The 15368-nt window shown below is 29.0% G+C and overlaps 1 protein-coding gene across 1 annotated transcript in view; it reads left to right on the top strand.

The window, feature by feature from the left end:
- The window catches only part of knk (cytochrome and DOMON domain-containing protein knickkopf), a 61104-nt gene that overhangs the window by 21709 nt on the left and 24027 nt on the right, over window positions 1-15368 (top strand). The window contains exons 5-6 of the mRNA XM_075373048.1: window positions 3525-3597; window positions 5728-5902. Coding sequence (XP_075229163.1) covers window positions 3525-3597; window positions 5728-5902 — 248 coding nt within the window. The remainder of the gene's footprint in view (window positions 1-3524; window positions 3598-5727; window positions 5903-15368) is intronic.

The following is a 15368-nucleotide window of genomic DNA, read 5'->3' as shown; positions in this document are numbered from 1 at the left end:
ATCAGCCCTAATAAGAGGCTGACTTCCTTATAACCTTATTGGCAGTTTTAGCTGCTTTTTTCACATAGTATCTGTGTATCTCACTCAAGATAAATACCAGTGGATAAATCACCAAAAAGTGCATCCTTGTACACTGTGAATGTCATTACTGAAAGTAGTATAAAGTTCAACATTGTGGTAAACCTCAAATACAAATGGAAATAATCTACCAGCTGCTATCAGACACACAATTCACCATAAGTTGAACCTTTGGTCATTTGAGCAAAATATTCATCAAAGCTCAGTTGTTATGATCCCAATTATTTCCCATCACAGTTGAGAATTCCTCCCTATTCTCCACCATAGTGACATAATTATTTCCTAATTTTTGGTTGCCAATAGTTGTGTACAGTACATGTGATGAGAAAGACATCGAAAAAAATATGCATGATCTTCTACAATGGGGAGGGAGATCAATTGATCTTCTTAATAGGAGATCAATTATCTCCAATTCTCCATTAATATTTAAATATTCTATGCAAAAATTTATGCATTAAATTAATTAATTAATTTTGATAAAAATTTATACAAATTTTCATCATTTTATCTTCAGTAGTTTTTGCTGGGTGTTGATGAATCACCAAATAAACATTTAATTTTAGTGTAAATGCACACTAAGAAAGGATTTTTTAAACTTTCAAGTTTAAAGGGTTAAAATGGAGTAAAAATGAAATTTATTATTTTTGTTATTTCCTTGGTAACAAATGAAATAGCAACTTGATTTTTGGTATGAACAATCTTCATGCAAATATCTCAAAACCAATTTCTAGATTTTTCTAAATTTGACTTTGAAAGGGGTAAAGAAAGGTAAAAAATTGTGAACAATGATTTCAAATTTTCCCCATTTCTGACCATACTGAACAAGATATTCACTCAGTTTAGGATTGAAAATAATCTTCAGATAAATATCTAAAAACCATTTTCAGGTTTTTTGAATTTCAGTATTTAAAAGGGTAAAAAAAATTAATTTTTTTTTCATTTTTCCAGTTTTATGCTGCTGCTATTAAATCAATCTGTATGAGATTTGGTAGTACTGTGATGGTAATTTATGTTTGTAATTTTGATTATTTATTTCATGAGCAAAACCACGGCAGGAAATCTAAAAACCAATTACTAAACCAAACTGCTGGTTTGAAGAAGTTACAATGCACTGATAGTTTTTATAAATTGAACAGGCTTTCATTTTTATTTATCATTACTATTTTCACAAGCATAAGTTAAATGAACACAGTGGTCCAGGGGACAGAGCTTCCTAGCTAGACAGGAAGTGCAAGTATCCATGTAATGCGAGCAAAGCCACAACGGATTTGCTAGTTATAATTAATAAAAAAATTACAATATACTAGATTAAACAGAATAAAAATTACTTGAAATGGCCTGTGTATTATTTGGCTTCAAGCTGTCATCATGTTACCTGGTTGAAAGTAATTAAAATTAAAGTAGATTGAAGCATGCAATATTAGATAGATTTATATTGTAGGTGTATAATTTCATCATTTTGAAAAGCCAATCTAGAAAACCTAATTTAGAAATATATTTTGGCATCTTCTGTCAAAGGTGGAGATATTTCTTAATAATTGTCTACTAACAATTCTTTTTCCTAATCTTCTTACAGATAACTTATTAATAATGTTAATATTTAATTTTACTATTGATGAAGCCAAAACATTGAGGTTCTGCAGACATGTGAAAGAAGTGTACAGTATTTAGCTAAATGGAATCCAACATCATGTTTTATTGTTTTAAAAGTGATATTTAATAGATAGATTCTTTTGTTTTATTTGTCTGAGCTAGCGGTATCTACAAGTTATGCAAATTGTATAGGAATTTCAATAAATGTAATTTATATTTTTTCTCTAGTTATTCATGAATTATCTTACATACAAGCAAGGCATAGGTAAGTGCCAGTTAGCAGAATTAAAATAAATTAAACTAAATATTTAAAAAACTAAATTCTAAATACTTAAAAAAACCGTAACAAGAATAATTTTAATTGTATGAAATAATTGCTATTGCCCTAACATCATCACATATACAGTAATGATTTTCATATTGATGAAAACAGTAATCCTCTTCTTTATAAGGGCTACTGGTAGTTTTTCAATGATTTACACATTATTAACATGAAGATGTGATGTGATAATTGATAAAGTAAAAATAAAACCATTCACTTACAAAAATAGAACTTTAAAATAAAAATAAAAAATTTAATATGTTTACAGGCATAAAACATCAGTCTAATAACATAACAGATTTAATAAAAATTATTTTAAAAACAAATAACAAATAAAGTTTAATAAAAATGGTTTATTTAGAAATAATGAAAACTTATTCAATTAAATAAACATCAGTTAAACAAAATTAATTCAAACATTTAATTTAATATCTTAATTTTGGATGATGTTTGTACTTGATTGAATATTTTTCATCAGTTAATAATTTCTTATAAATAGCTGGCAAGATCTTAATTATTGCTTCAAATATATTGCAATCTAGTAACCGTTTCACTATTTCCTATAAAGATAAAAGTTGGAAAATTTGGATGTAAAATGTTGATAATCTTAAAACAGATTTCAAAGTCATACCTCTTTATTTGTTAAATTATAGATTAATAAATATTTTCAAACAAGAAAATGGTGCTGGAATAAATACAGTTGTGATTTAAAATTTATTGTAATTGTAATCCACTAGTTATGACTTTTTTTTAAATTTATTTTAATTATAATCCATTTTTTATGAATCTTCATTTTTTATTTATTTATGAATTTATAAAAAAAAATTAGTCTGTACAGGAATCAGACTATTTTACCTGTCTTTTTAAATTTTGTGCTTTGCATTTCATACAATTCTTTATTTTAAAAATGTAGAATTTTAAATTGTCACATGTAGATCATATTTATTGGAAATCATTAAATACAATTGCTTGTTTACTTCAAGCTTTATCTGTTTATATTTGTTATTATTCACTCAACAAATGTGTGTTACAGCTACAGTTTTTATTACTATGAGGACTTTTAACAGATGTAATAATATTATTAGAATATTGGGAGTGATAACCAAAGTTTCAAACTTTTTTTGTTGTTCTTTTCAAATTTATCTACTGTTATTCACTTCAGTTTGATAAATGTATTTAGTGTGTTTTTTAATGCCGATAAATCTTATTAGTTTTTTAATAAAAAAATATGATTTTTTAACTGAAAAAGTCTCTGTAAGGTGTGGGTTCTATAATTTGTAATTGGTTGTAGTTATTAAACCTTGAAATTAAAAACAGTTTTGCAGTTTAATTATTTTAATTCTTTATCCATCAAAACTTTTTTAAAACTCTTAGCTTTTGTTCATCGTGGTGTTTTGTTTCCAGGTGATAACAGATGTTGAGATTTATTAATTAATAGAAATCCAGATCAGTTTATAATTTATGTGTGTAATTGTTTTTGTATGTTAGAATCATCTTTTTGTGATTGTATGTTGCATTATTATCATTTCAGACACATATTTCTGGGTGGGTGTTGGTCCGCAACCATCTTCAAAGGGTTTCAAAGTTCCTGATGAATATGGATAGTAAGTGTTTACCTATTACATATTAGATACTTCTCTCAACAAGTGCATAATGCATTGTTCTTATAAAAACTTTATTCTCTTTCAAAAAAATATCTGAAATATTTAATTTACTATTGAATCAGTAGAAATATCAATTTAAAAAAATAGCTACAGTAACAGCCTATAAACCAATAATAAAAGAGGAACTGGTTTCTCTTTATCCATGGTAGATTTTAAATATACACTGTATAGCATTGCTTTAACCTAGATCAGTTAAAAACAGTCATTATGAAACAGTATTTGATAAGTAAATTCTGTGATAATAAAACAAACATGATAATAAAACAAACATTACTAATCTCACTTTAAAACATCAGTGTAAAATTTTGGTTCCTTTAACTTTTCAGAAATGTTATTATTATTATTATTAAAAAATTACTTATTTGGATAGAGTATTGCGTTAAAGTTCAAAGAAATATTTTCTATGACATGTAGTATTAAATGAATATTTTAGTTAAAGCATCAGTTAAAATAAAAAGTTTTCACTCATGACCTAGACATAACTTTGGATCCAGGATTTTAATAATGAAAAGGAAGATTACCACCAGATTACCAGGAAGATACCTACCACTTTACTGAAGAGAAGGCAAGTGTCCTCTCCTAAATGGTATTCAGGGAAGAGGGATTAGTGTTTTAAAACTACAAATTTCTAAAACAAAATTTTTTTTAATAAATTATTTATTTTTGTTGTATAATATATTAGATTGGTAAATGTAATCATCCAACTTGATAATGATAAAAATCCACCACTCTCTTTCCATGAAAAATAAATATGCTTCTAAAAATCTATGCAAAATATATGCTTCTAAAAAAGTAACTAATCTTCAATGATGGTAAATTGTTTTAGTTGTAAAAAATAAGTTTCCAATGTAAATATTAATTTTTTTAATAAAAACAAAATATTTTTAATCCAAATCATAAAACGTTTTGGAAACTGAAAAGCATGAAGTTAATTAAAATGCCAATGGCCAAAGCCAGGTTAGTTCCAGTTGATCACCAGAGTTACAAATTCAGAGTAAAGTTTCAGTACATATTTTTTGTCATATTTTTGTGGCTGTTAACCACAGCAGTTAATGACAACAGTAATAACATAAAGTAATATAAAATTTTGTTTTTTCAATTTATTAAAAAATTGTTGCTAATCTTTATGTACTGAGTGATGCATTCTTGGAATAGAGATATACTTTTCATGATAAATTATAATGCAACATAGAAAAGTTACAAATATTGTTGAAATAATGCATATACCATAGACTGTGGGGAGGTTAATCTTCTTTTCATATTAAAATATATATTAGCATATTAACTTTTGCATTTATTGTTGATGAATTATTAACTGAACATGATTTATTTTAAATGATTTACTGTTCAGAATATAATCTATTGATAAAGCTGCAAAGTAGTTATTTAACTGAGAGATAACATTTTTATAGAGTGACTGTTTTTGACCTCTTTGAACATTATTATACAATAGAATTAAGTTTTATTTCATTCTAAACTACAAAGTAATTAATATATGTTCATTAATAACTTTGTGAAGGATAAGAAATATTAGAATGTTTACATATATCAAAAGGCTGGAACTAAAGCTTTAATTTGTCTCCATTGCACTTAAATAAACATAAATAAAAGAAATGATATATAAATTTTACCAGTATAATTAAGATGCATGTAGGATTTTTCTCTGAGTATCAAAGTTGGTAAGGAGGAAAGATTTCCTTATTTTTGAGAAGTTATCATAAATTATAGTTGTTCATGATTAAGCCAGAATAAAAGATGATTCCTATAAGGGTATAGCTACCCTTTCAGTAATAGCTGAGGGTTTCAATAAGTGGTGATTCTGATAAGATTTGAACAACACAATCTTAAAGCTAACTACCAATTTCCATTTTGCAAGTAATGTCTTGGAAATCATTCCACTCAGTCAATATGTTAATTATAAGGATAAATGTAAGTTATTGATAGCAAGTGATTTTGCTAATAAGTGATGTAATTAATGAAGTGTGGTATATTTATTAAAAATAATCTTAAATTTATTTTTATTATAACTGATATTTATCACATACTAATATTGGTGATATTTTATTTCAGTCTTGAACCATTACGCTTATATTCAAAGGAAACAATAACACTGGAGTTGCCTGGTGATTTGACTGTGTTTGACTTGGACTGGTTGAGTGTATATAATGTAGAAACTAAGGAGAATTTTGGTTCTGTTATACTTCCAGACAATCCTAATGTTCCACCCTCTCTTGCTAAAATTGTTGTGAGTATTTTTTAATAAACTTATACAATAGTTTGTGTTTAAACAATACATATGTTCAGTCTTCAGTGGTTGTGGTGGTAACCTCCTCTGGTTCCTCAGTTTTAATATGGTGATTTTCATTTTTATTTTAAAAAAATCCCTTTCAGCACACTGGAAGGTGGAGGTAGATTTCACCAATGCTAAATAGGGGATAAAAAAGATTTCCACCTTAAAGTTAAGAAAAACTTCAAATTTATTCAATACGACAATGGTTGCATGAGAAAATGTGTTTCACGTGTTTAGCATATGACAAGCCCCATCTTCTTACAATTCCAGCAACATTTTGATCATCCCTCGCTATAAGGGCTGATCATATCAAAACTTGTTTCAGACAAAAGTTTTACGTAATGTTTGGAGGACCACTTTAAACTGATTCAGTACTGTTCCTATTAAGGGAGGTATGACTTTTTGTCTTCAAAACCCCATTTTTTCCACCCCCTGGGATAATGGTTGGGAATATCAAAAATCTTTACTTAGGTAAGTTTTAGCTCCTTGTCCAACGAATAGTAGGAACTTTAAATGAATTTGATATTTTATTTAATAGGAAAGTTATAGCAATTTTGTTTTTTTGAAAAAGCCCTCCCATTTCCATCCCCATGGATCGATTTTGCCCATTAACAAACTCGACCAAGATTTTGGGTCATTATATAATTTAGGTATCAGTTTGAAAGTGATTGGCACAAAATTATGGCAGTTATTGTGTCCACAAAAAACTGAAATATATATATATAAATGTATATATAAACTTTTGAACTGACGGTGGTTTTGGAGTCTGGGGGATGTGAAATGCGAAGATATGTCAAACTTTTCCAGAAGTTATATCATGGTACTCATTACAATAGGTAGATTTCTTATGAAATCTACTTTTACTTTTCACTTATTCTGTTTTATAACCTTTAGAGCTGCCAGACTGCAGTGATCAAGGACTTATGCTTTGCTAAGTTAAGCATACAGTATTAGAATAACAATCATTCTGACTGGTTCCTGTGGCTTGATTCACTCCATATTATTAGTAAAAATAACAAGTCTTCCAATCAGCTGTTTTGATCAGCTGCTAGTGTATTAATTTTATATCATTACCCACTAGAGTTTTAAGAAAAATTGGATTGAAGTATGAAGAAAGAAGAGTTACAATTTGTGTGTGGATTAAATACCTATACTGAGAATAGGCAATTAAAGCCTGGTTGCACTGGATTAAGCAATAAGACGAGGATGTGCCATATCCAGATTGATTTTTAACTTTCTGTAAAAAAAACAACACAATAGTCTAAATAAAAATTTGGGGTAAGTAATAATCTTAGAAAAAAATTAAAAACCTTTTCTTTTATTTTTGTTGAAATTAGGAAAAGTTTATTAATTTCTGTACAGCAAAACTACACTTGATGCCTAATTTAGTTTTTGTGAAATGAGTGTTTCATTTAGCATGTGAAAAATGTTTAGCCTGACCAGGATTCAATCTATTGAACTCCATCTAGATTGAGAAGTAATGAACTTCATAGTTTCATAGCTGGTGAAAAATAAAATTTGAGAGTAAACAAGAGCAAGACAAAGGTCATGAAATGTGACACAAAGGAGAGTAATGAGATGATGGATATTATGATAACTGAATGCACTGTACCTGAAGTTGTAACATTTTATTGAGACAAAATTTCATGAGCTAGATGTGGTGAGCAAGATTTCAAAAGCAGAGTGGTACAAACCAGTAAACCTTTGTACAGAAACTATAGCTATTGCTATCAAGAAATAGAGGATTTAGAAATTCTTAAAAATATTTCTGTGAACTGTACTGCTTTTTGCAGCTAAACATGGGCAGTATGAAAATGAGAATAACAAAGAATAGAGAGACTTTTGAAGGGTGTTGTTATATCAAAATTCTGAACATTAATTGATCTAGTACAAAATGGATACATATATACCGTATTTATTCGAGTACCCCCGCATTTTTTTTCTTGGAATTGTAGAGAAAAAATAAGGGTGTGGGGCTTACTTGAAACATAGCCTTTAGCCAGGATAATTTATGTAAATTCAATTTGTAAATGTAATTTACCTAAATTCAATCACATAAATATAGTTACATTAGGCTTTCGTTTATCAATACCGGGTGCCACTTATACAGAATATATCCTTAATTATTAACATCCTGTTCACATTATCGGTAGGAACGAAGTTACAGTATTTTTATAAAACTGATTCATTCTGTATAGCCTGCATCCGGTTCTAATGACACTACAGTTACAGTATCAGTTACCCATCGTCGTCTTGTCTATTCGTCACAGTCATTGTACTGTTTGTATATGTGGACGGTTATGTGCATTTTATCTGTTTAGTTTATCTTGTAAAGTTTAATACAGTGATTTATTTTAATTACGGCATTAAAATGAGTACAAAAGGACAGCATCTACGATCTTTTACAGTAAATGAAAAACTGCGCGTTATAGAAGAGGCTGAAAAAATTGGAAATCGGCGGCAGGAAGAAAATTTGACGTAGATGAAAGCTGCATTCGAGACTGGCGTAAGAAGAAATAACTTCTGGTGAAAGGCACTGGTAATCAAAAGGGCTTTTTGTGGCTTAAAACCAAAATACACAAACAGAAAAAAAATTGTATGACTTTGTTTTGGAAAAAAGGAATCATATGCTCATGAAATCGCTAAATCATTGAATAAAGTTGATTTTAAAGGAAGCCGTGGATTGATAACACGATTTTTTGCACGAAATGATTTGTCAATAAGACGAAATACGACCATTTCTCTACGACTTCCAGACGCTTATGAACAAAAAATATTACATTTTCACAAATGCATAATAAATCATAGAAAAGATAAAGGCTATTTGCCTTCTCAAATAGGAAACGCTGATCAAACCCCCATATGTTTTGAAATGCCATTTGACAAAACCATAAACAATAAAGGTGAAAAAAGTGTTACGATTCGCACTGGTGGTAATGAAAAACAAAGGTGTAGGGTTATACTTTGCATTACTTCTGATGAATCAAAATTACCTCCGTACATTGTTTTTAAAGAAAAACTCTTCCTACTGTACAGGTAAATGGAGTTATTATCAGAGCACAGGAATCAGGTTGGATGGACGAAACCTTAATTTTAGATTGGATCAGGTGTGTATGGCAAAAGCGATCAGGAGATTTACTGAATAAAAAAAATACCGGTATGCTAGTAATGGATAGTTATCGGAGGCATACGACTGATAAAGTGAAAGACATTTTAAAAAAGGGTATGACAGACCAAGTAATAATTCCAGTTTTGGTAGGATAATAATATTATGAGGTCAAATAAAACACAGACTCACATGAGACAAAGACAGAAGATACCATTCTGCGTTGCGCATGCCTACTGCAGCACTCCTCCCACTTACATTACATTATTTTTTATTTATTTGAGCAAAGTTTAGTGTGTACATGCCTCCCGAACTAAAAGTGATTCTTCGTAGATAGCTGACTATCCTGGAACATTTACATACAACGGAAATGTTTTATATTGACGAGTTTGTGAGAAAAATATTTCATGCACAACAATGTTTCTAATAGACCAGCATGTCAAGAAAAGTCTTCATATTGCAGGATTGCGAAAGAAAGGCCCATGAGAAAAACTTATAACAGCGGCAAGTAGCAGTGATTTCACTTCCAAAGGTAAACAAAAAAACTACTTTAGCATGGATTTATGTGAAGCATTGCTTACAAGTAATATAACTCTTCACAAACTTACAAATCCTACCTTCAAAGATTTTCTGCGAAAATATTGCTAGATAAATATTTACCAGATGAATCAACATTGCATAAAGATTACGTACTGACAATTTACATACATGTTCTGGAAGAAATATGCAATCAACTCAAAGATAGCATTATTTGGATTTCAGCTTATGAAACTACCAATAATTGTGGCTGTTACATTGTGAATTTAATTGTGGGTGCATTAAAACTAGAACCTTCTTCTTCCTATCTGGTGGCCTACAAGGACCTTGAAAAGACAAATCATTCTACCATCACCAGATTTGTGAATGAGTGTATTAAAAAAAATTTCCTGAATCTTCTGCAGATGAAAGAGTGTTTATATTTCTCTCAGATGCTGTTCTGTATATGATTAAGGCAGCCAAAATCCTCCAAGTATTTTATCCCAATTTGATTAATGTGATGTGCTTTGCTCCCGGAGTACATCAATTCGCTGAAGAAGTACGATCCACATTTGGAATGTAAATAAACTGATTTCATCAACAAAGAAAGTGTTTCTTAAGGTACCTGCTCGCAATAAGGCCTATAAAGAAAAACTGCCAAATCTGCCTTTACCTCCTGAACCAGTGGTAACTCGATGGGGAACGTGGATTGAACTGTACTGTTTCACATTGAGCATTTCAAAGCCATCAAAGGTGTAGTAAACGACTTTGATAGTGCAGAGGCTATGGCAGTTTGTCGGTCCAAGGAAGCATTTAACGATTCTAGTATAAAAAAAAACATAGTTGTGATTAGCACTCATTTTTCCCACATACCTGTGAGTATTAAAAAGCTTGAAACTCAAGGTTTGACATTGGCTAAATCTATTCAGTTAATGAATAAACTCCACCAAATGAACTTTGCATTGCCAGAGGTATTACCATGTATACTTAAAGAAATATTTGAAAATATTTTGAAGAATAACTCAGAATTTGAACCTTTGTGTCGGAACGATAGTTTTATTAATGGGACAAGTGAACTTTTGACAGAAACAATGAGTGCTAACATAGTACCCAAATTCAAATACTGCCCACTTACCTCAGTGGGTGTGGAACGATCCTTTTCCACTTATAAAGATATTTTGAGTGATCAAAGACACAATCTTACTACCGAACATTTGGAACAGTACCTGATTTTTTTATGTTTACAAAAGTAACAAAATGTTAAATAATTGTTAATTATTGAATTTATTGAATTGTATGCTGATTTTGAAATAAAAACTAAACATTACTATTTTTTTATTTATTTAAAGTTGCACTTTTTGACACTTTTCATGCATATTTCAAGCATTTTATATTGCATATAATTCAGTCTCTACTTACAAGATCCATATTCCTCTGTACTAATATATTGTATTTTTATAATAAAAAACCAACTCCAACAACCCAAGTGCAGAATTATAAAGTAAATGAAATGACACTTACCTTATTTTTTTATTTCAAAAGCACTTTTGCGGGATCCCACATCATCAGTCATATATAAGATATACTTGTATTTATATAAAAATCCATATCAAATATAAAAATGTTTAAATTAAAATTAAAAGATTAAAATGATAATCATATATACAAAAATATATTAAGTAACGTAAATAAAATAACTACATATATACAAATATGATATCATAATTAAAACATTTAAAATTAAAATTAAGTTTAAAATAAAATAAATAGAAAATTTATATTATGTAACCTGGCCAGCCAATGTTGCATTACTGAGTGCATTTGAATTGCATTTTATACGTTATGATTATATCTATTTTTATCTAAAAATGTGCTGCCATCTGTTGCCGCTTTTATAAGAGCCATATATAAGAACCATATCTTCATTCTCTATCTGGAAGTTGATCAAGTTGGAAATTCTTTTGCATTTGTATATATATAAAATCTCTCCTAAAATCCAAACTTTTACTATTATTATTTAAATGAAATTTCTTGATTTCCACTATTTCCAAATTTATCTGAATATTGGATACATTATGTTTGTTATTAATAAGGTGGTAAGCAGCATTAGATAATCCAATTTACCATTTTTATAATTTCTAATGTGTGTAATCTAGTTTTAAAAGACCTGTTAGTTTTACCTATATATATATATATATATATATATGTGTGTGTGTATGTGTGTGTGGTCACAATCATTACACTTTATTTTACAAATTCCGCATTAATTATAAGTTAGTGTGATTGTTATTTTTTAAATATTTTATTATATGATTGTTTGTCTTTTACGCCGGTCTAAATTTACTTTTATCATAAATTTTAGTTATATTTTCAGCATTATCAGGGTATAATAAATATTTTAAATATATGTTGTCAACTATAGGCATAAGAGTTGTACTATTATTCATTTTTTAACTTTTTTTTTGAATATATTATCAATTAAAGAAACATTATAACCATAATGTTTAGCAATTTGTTTTATAATATCTATTTCCTTGTTTAATTTACTTTTATTTTCATTATATTGTGTTTACTATTAACCATGTGTGTATATGTACTAATTTTTTTTTGTGACCACAAATGATTTGAATTTATCATTTCATTTACTTTGTAATTCTGTACCTGGGATGTTCCAAGATGGTTTTTGACTATAAAAATACAATATTAACATATTGACCACTGTCCTAATAAAATTTAATATTAAGTGACATTTAAACCATCAAAACACAGTTAATAGATTAGTTAAACTTACCATATTAATTTTAAGAATCAATTTTGGTGGGATCCCATTTCTTCAGTTTGTATGTAATCTTTATCATAAAATTAAAAAAAATATTTATCATTTGTGAATTTTAAATTGTTGAAAACATTAATTTTATCAAAAATGTATAAAACAGTAAACAAAATTCACAAATTATAAAAACAATCTATTTTAATGTAATTATAAAATTAAATACCAACTGAAGATGCAGAATCCCACTAAAATTGATTCTTGGATATTATGATAAGTGAATGCAACCCAGAAAAATAAAAAAAATCATGTAATAAAACTTGTGTTAGTATGGTAAGTTTTACCTATCTATTTACTGGTTTTTTGGTGGTTTTAATTTTATTACTGTACTGAAATTAATCCTTTTAAGATTCATATTATTTCTTTGTACTGTTAAATTATATTTAAATTTAATTAAATAAACCACCTAGTACAGAATATTGAGATAAGGGATGTCTTACTTTAATTTTTCATGAAAGTACTTTGGCGGGATCCCATATCCTCAGTCATGATTGAAATAATTTTGTTATTGCATAATGAATATACAAATACTAAATTAATGATAAGTTCATACTAATTTACATTTGTGTTGCTATCTATTGAAGCTTTTATAAGAATGTTTCCTTCAAACACTATCTGATGGTTTATCAAATTAAAATTCTGCTTGTATTTAATGAATGTATTTTTAGAGTGATAGAACTTTGAATTGAAATAAAACACGTAAAAAGGTAAGTTGGAATTTGGCCAATTTTGTTTTTATCTGAAAGATAAATTTCTGACATTTAATTTTTGAAAATATTTTCCGGCATATGTCCATCATGACTAGCTTTGATGAACTGGATTTGATCAGTCTAATTTTGAACCACTTTTTCAAGTAATTGGGGACGTATTTCGTTAATAATACGAGTTATGTTTGCTTCCAAAGAATGAATTGTTGCTGGTTTATCAGCATAAACCAGAGACTTCACACATCCCCAAAGAAAATAATCCACTGGCGTTAGGTCATACATTCTTGAAGGCCAAAATTCACTGGACCATTTCATGAAATAGTTTTTTCACTAAATTGTTGTTTCAATAAATCGTCTGTTTCAATAGCAGTATGAGGTATGGCACCATCCTGTTGAAATCAAAACTGTTGCAGGATGATGTCATGCAAATTAGGAAACAAATAATCACTGATCATTGATCTGTAACGATCACTATTGACAGTAACATGCGCTCCAGCCTCATTTTTAAGAAATAAGAACTGACGATGCCTCCAGCATGTAACCTAGATCATACAGTGCATTTTTCAGGATGCAATGGAGACTTATACATTTCCTGAGGATTGGTTATACTCCATATATGGTAATTGTGGCTTATTGACATAACCATTTAACCGGAAATGAGCTTTATCACTAAACTAAAGTTTTCGATAAAAAGGTGGATCAGTTTCCAATTGATTTAGGCACCATTCACCAAACAAATGACGCTTATTATGGTCTTGCAGCTTCATTTCTTGCACTAATTGCATCTTGTGTGGGTGTAGACCAAGATCTTTATGTAAAATTTTCCATGTAGTGGATGGATAAAGTCCAAGTTGTTGAGAATGGCGACAAATAGATCATTCGGATCTTCTTCAACATTATGACAGCACCAATATTTTTGTCTGTACATATAGATCTTTGGGTAGTTGTTGGTTTTTCATTAAGTAGAATAAATTTTTTTTGAAATTTATCAATAGTTTGATGAATAAGTTGCTTTGATGGACAATTATGTGCACCATAAAAATTACAGATTGCTCTATACATTTGGCAAACAAAACATGGATTTTGGAAATATATTTCCACAATTTTTAAATGTTGTTGTGGCATCAGTTTTTCCATAATCATTTGCCAAAGCTCACTGATCTGAAATCACAAAACAAAATGTCATCAAAACAAAACAGATAACAGCTATCTTTATCAAAAATTCTGTCACTAAATAAAACACCCATTATATGCGTAATATTTTTTCTTGTACAAGTATATTTAATTTTATGTCATCATTATTAATTTCTAATATTTCAAAATTTGTATTAATATCAGAAATAGAATGTGAATTGTTTATTAAATGGTCTGCCATATTAGAGATAAATCTAATTTATTTTTGTAATTTCTATAATATTCAAGAAATCTAGTTCTAAAGGATCTATTTGTTTTTTCTACATAAATAGCATCACAATCATTACATTAATTTTATAAATTCCACACAGATTATTTTATTTTATTATCATTTTTTATTTATTAAATATTTTATCCTGTTTATTTTTATCCTTTTGGTAATCTCTCCCCATCCATCCTTTCAATATCAAACCACCTGAGCACTTTGATCTTCCAATTGACTCAACAAGGCTTCTCAGTTTTAGTTCCTCTCTAACTACTGCTCCTTACCCTATTCCTTCTTGTCATCCCTAGCATGCTTCTCTTGAATATTTTTGGTGCCTATACTCGACCCTCATCTTTCTGTCATCTGTCCAGGTTTCTGCCGCGTAGATAAGAATTGGTACAAAGTGTCTTTATACATAACTCTCTTACATTGTAAAGGTACCTCCTTGTTTCAGACCAGACTTCTTATACTCTGATAAAATCCACTTGCCTTCTGTACTCTTGTGCTATTTCTATCAGAAAAAACTGTTCCCAGATAAGTTAACTCTTTTATCCTTTCTACTTCTCTACCATTCATAGTTATGTCCATTGAATTTCCCTTTTTTCTGTCTTTACAATCACTTTACTCTTCTCAACACTAAACTGCATACCATATTTCTGAATTTCTTCACTCTACATATTTATTGCTTCCTTGTCATAATCCATTCTCCATTCTTTGTCTCAAATCAATCTGACCTTCCCAGTTTTGTCCTGACAAACTCTTGTTCCCTGCATATCTGGATATCTGGTTGTCCACCTTATCCAGATTTCTTTCTTCTAGCATCTCCCACACAACTTCCATAGCCATTCTATTATGTACCTTTA

The sequence above is a fragment of the Lycorma delicatula genome, chromosome 1, assembly GCF_047948215.1.
Source record: "Lycorma delicatula isolate Av1 chromosome 1, ASM4794821v1, whole genome shotgun sequence".
Classification (NCBI taxonomy): Eukaryota; Metazoa; Arthropoda; class Insecta; order Hemiptera; family Fulgoridae; genus Lycorma; species Lycorma delicatula.
This window is presented reverse-complemented; position numbering and strand designations above follow the sequence as displayed.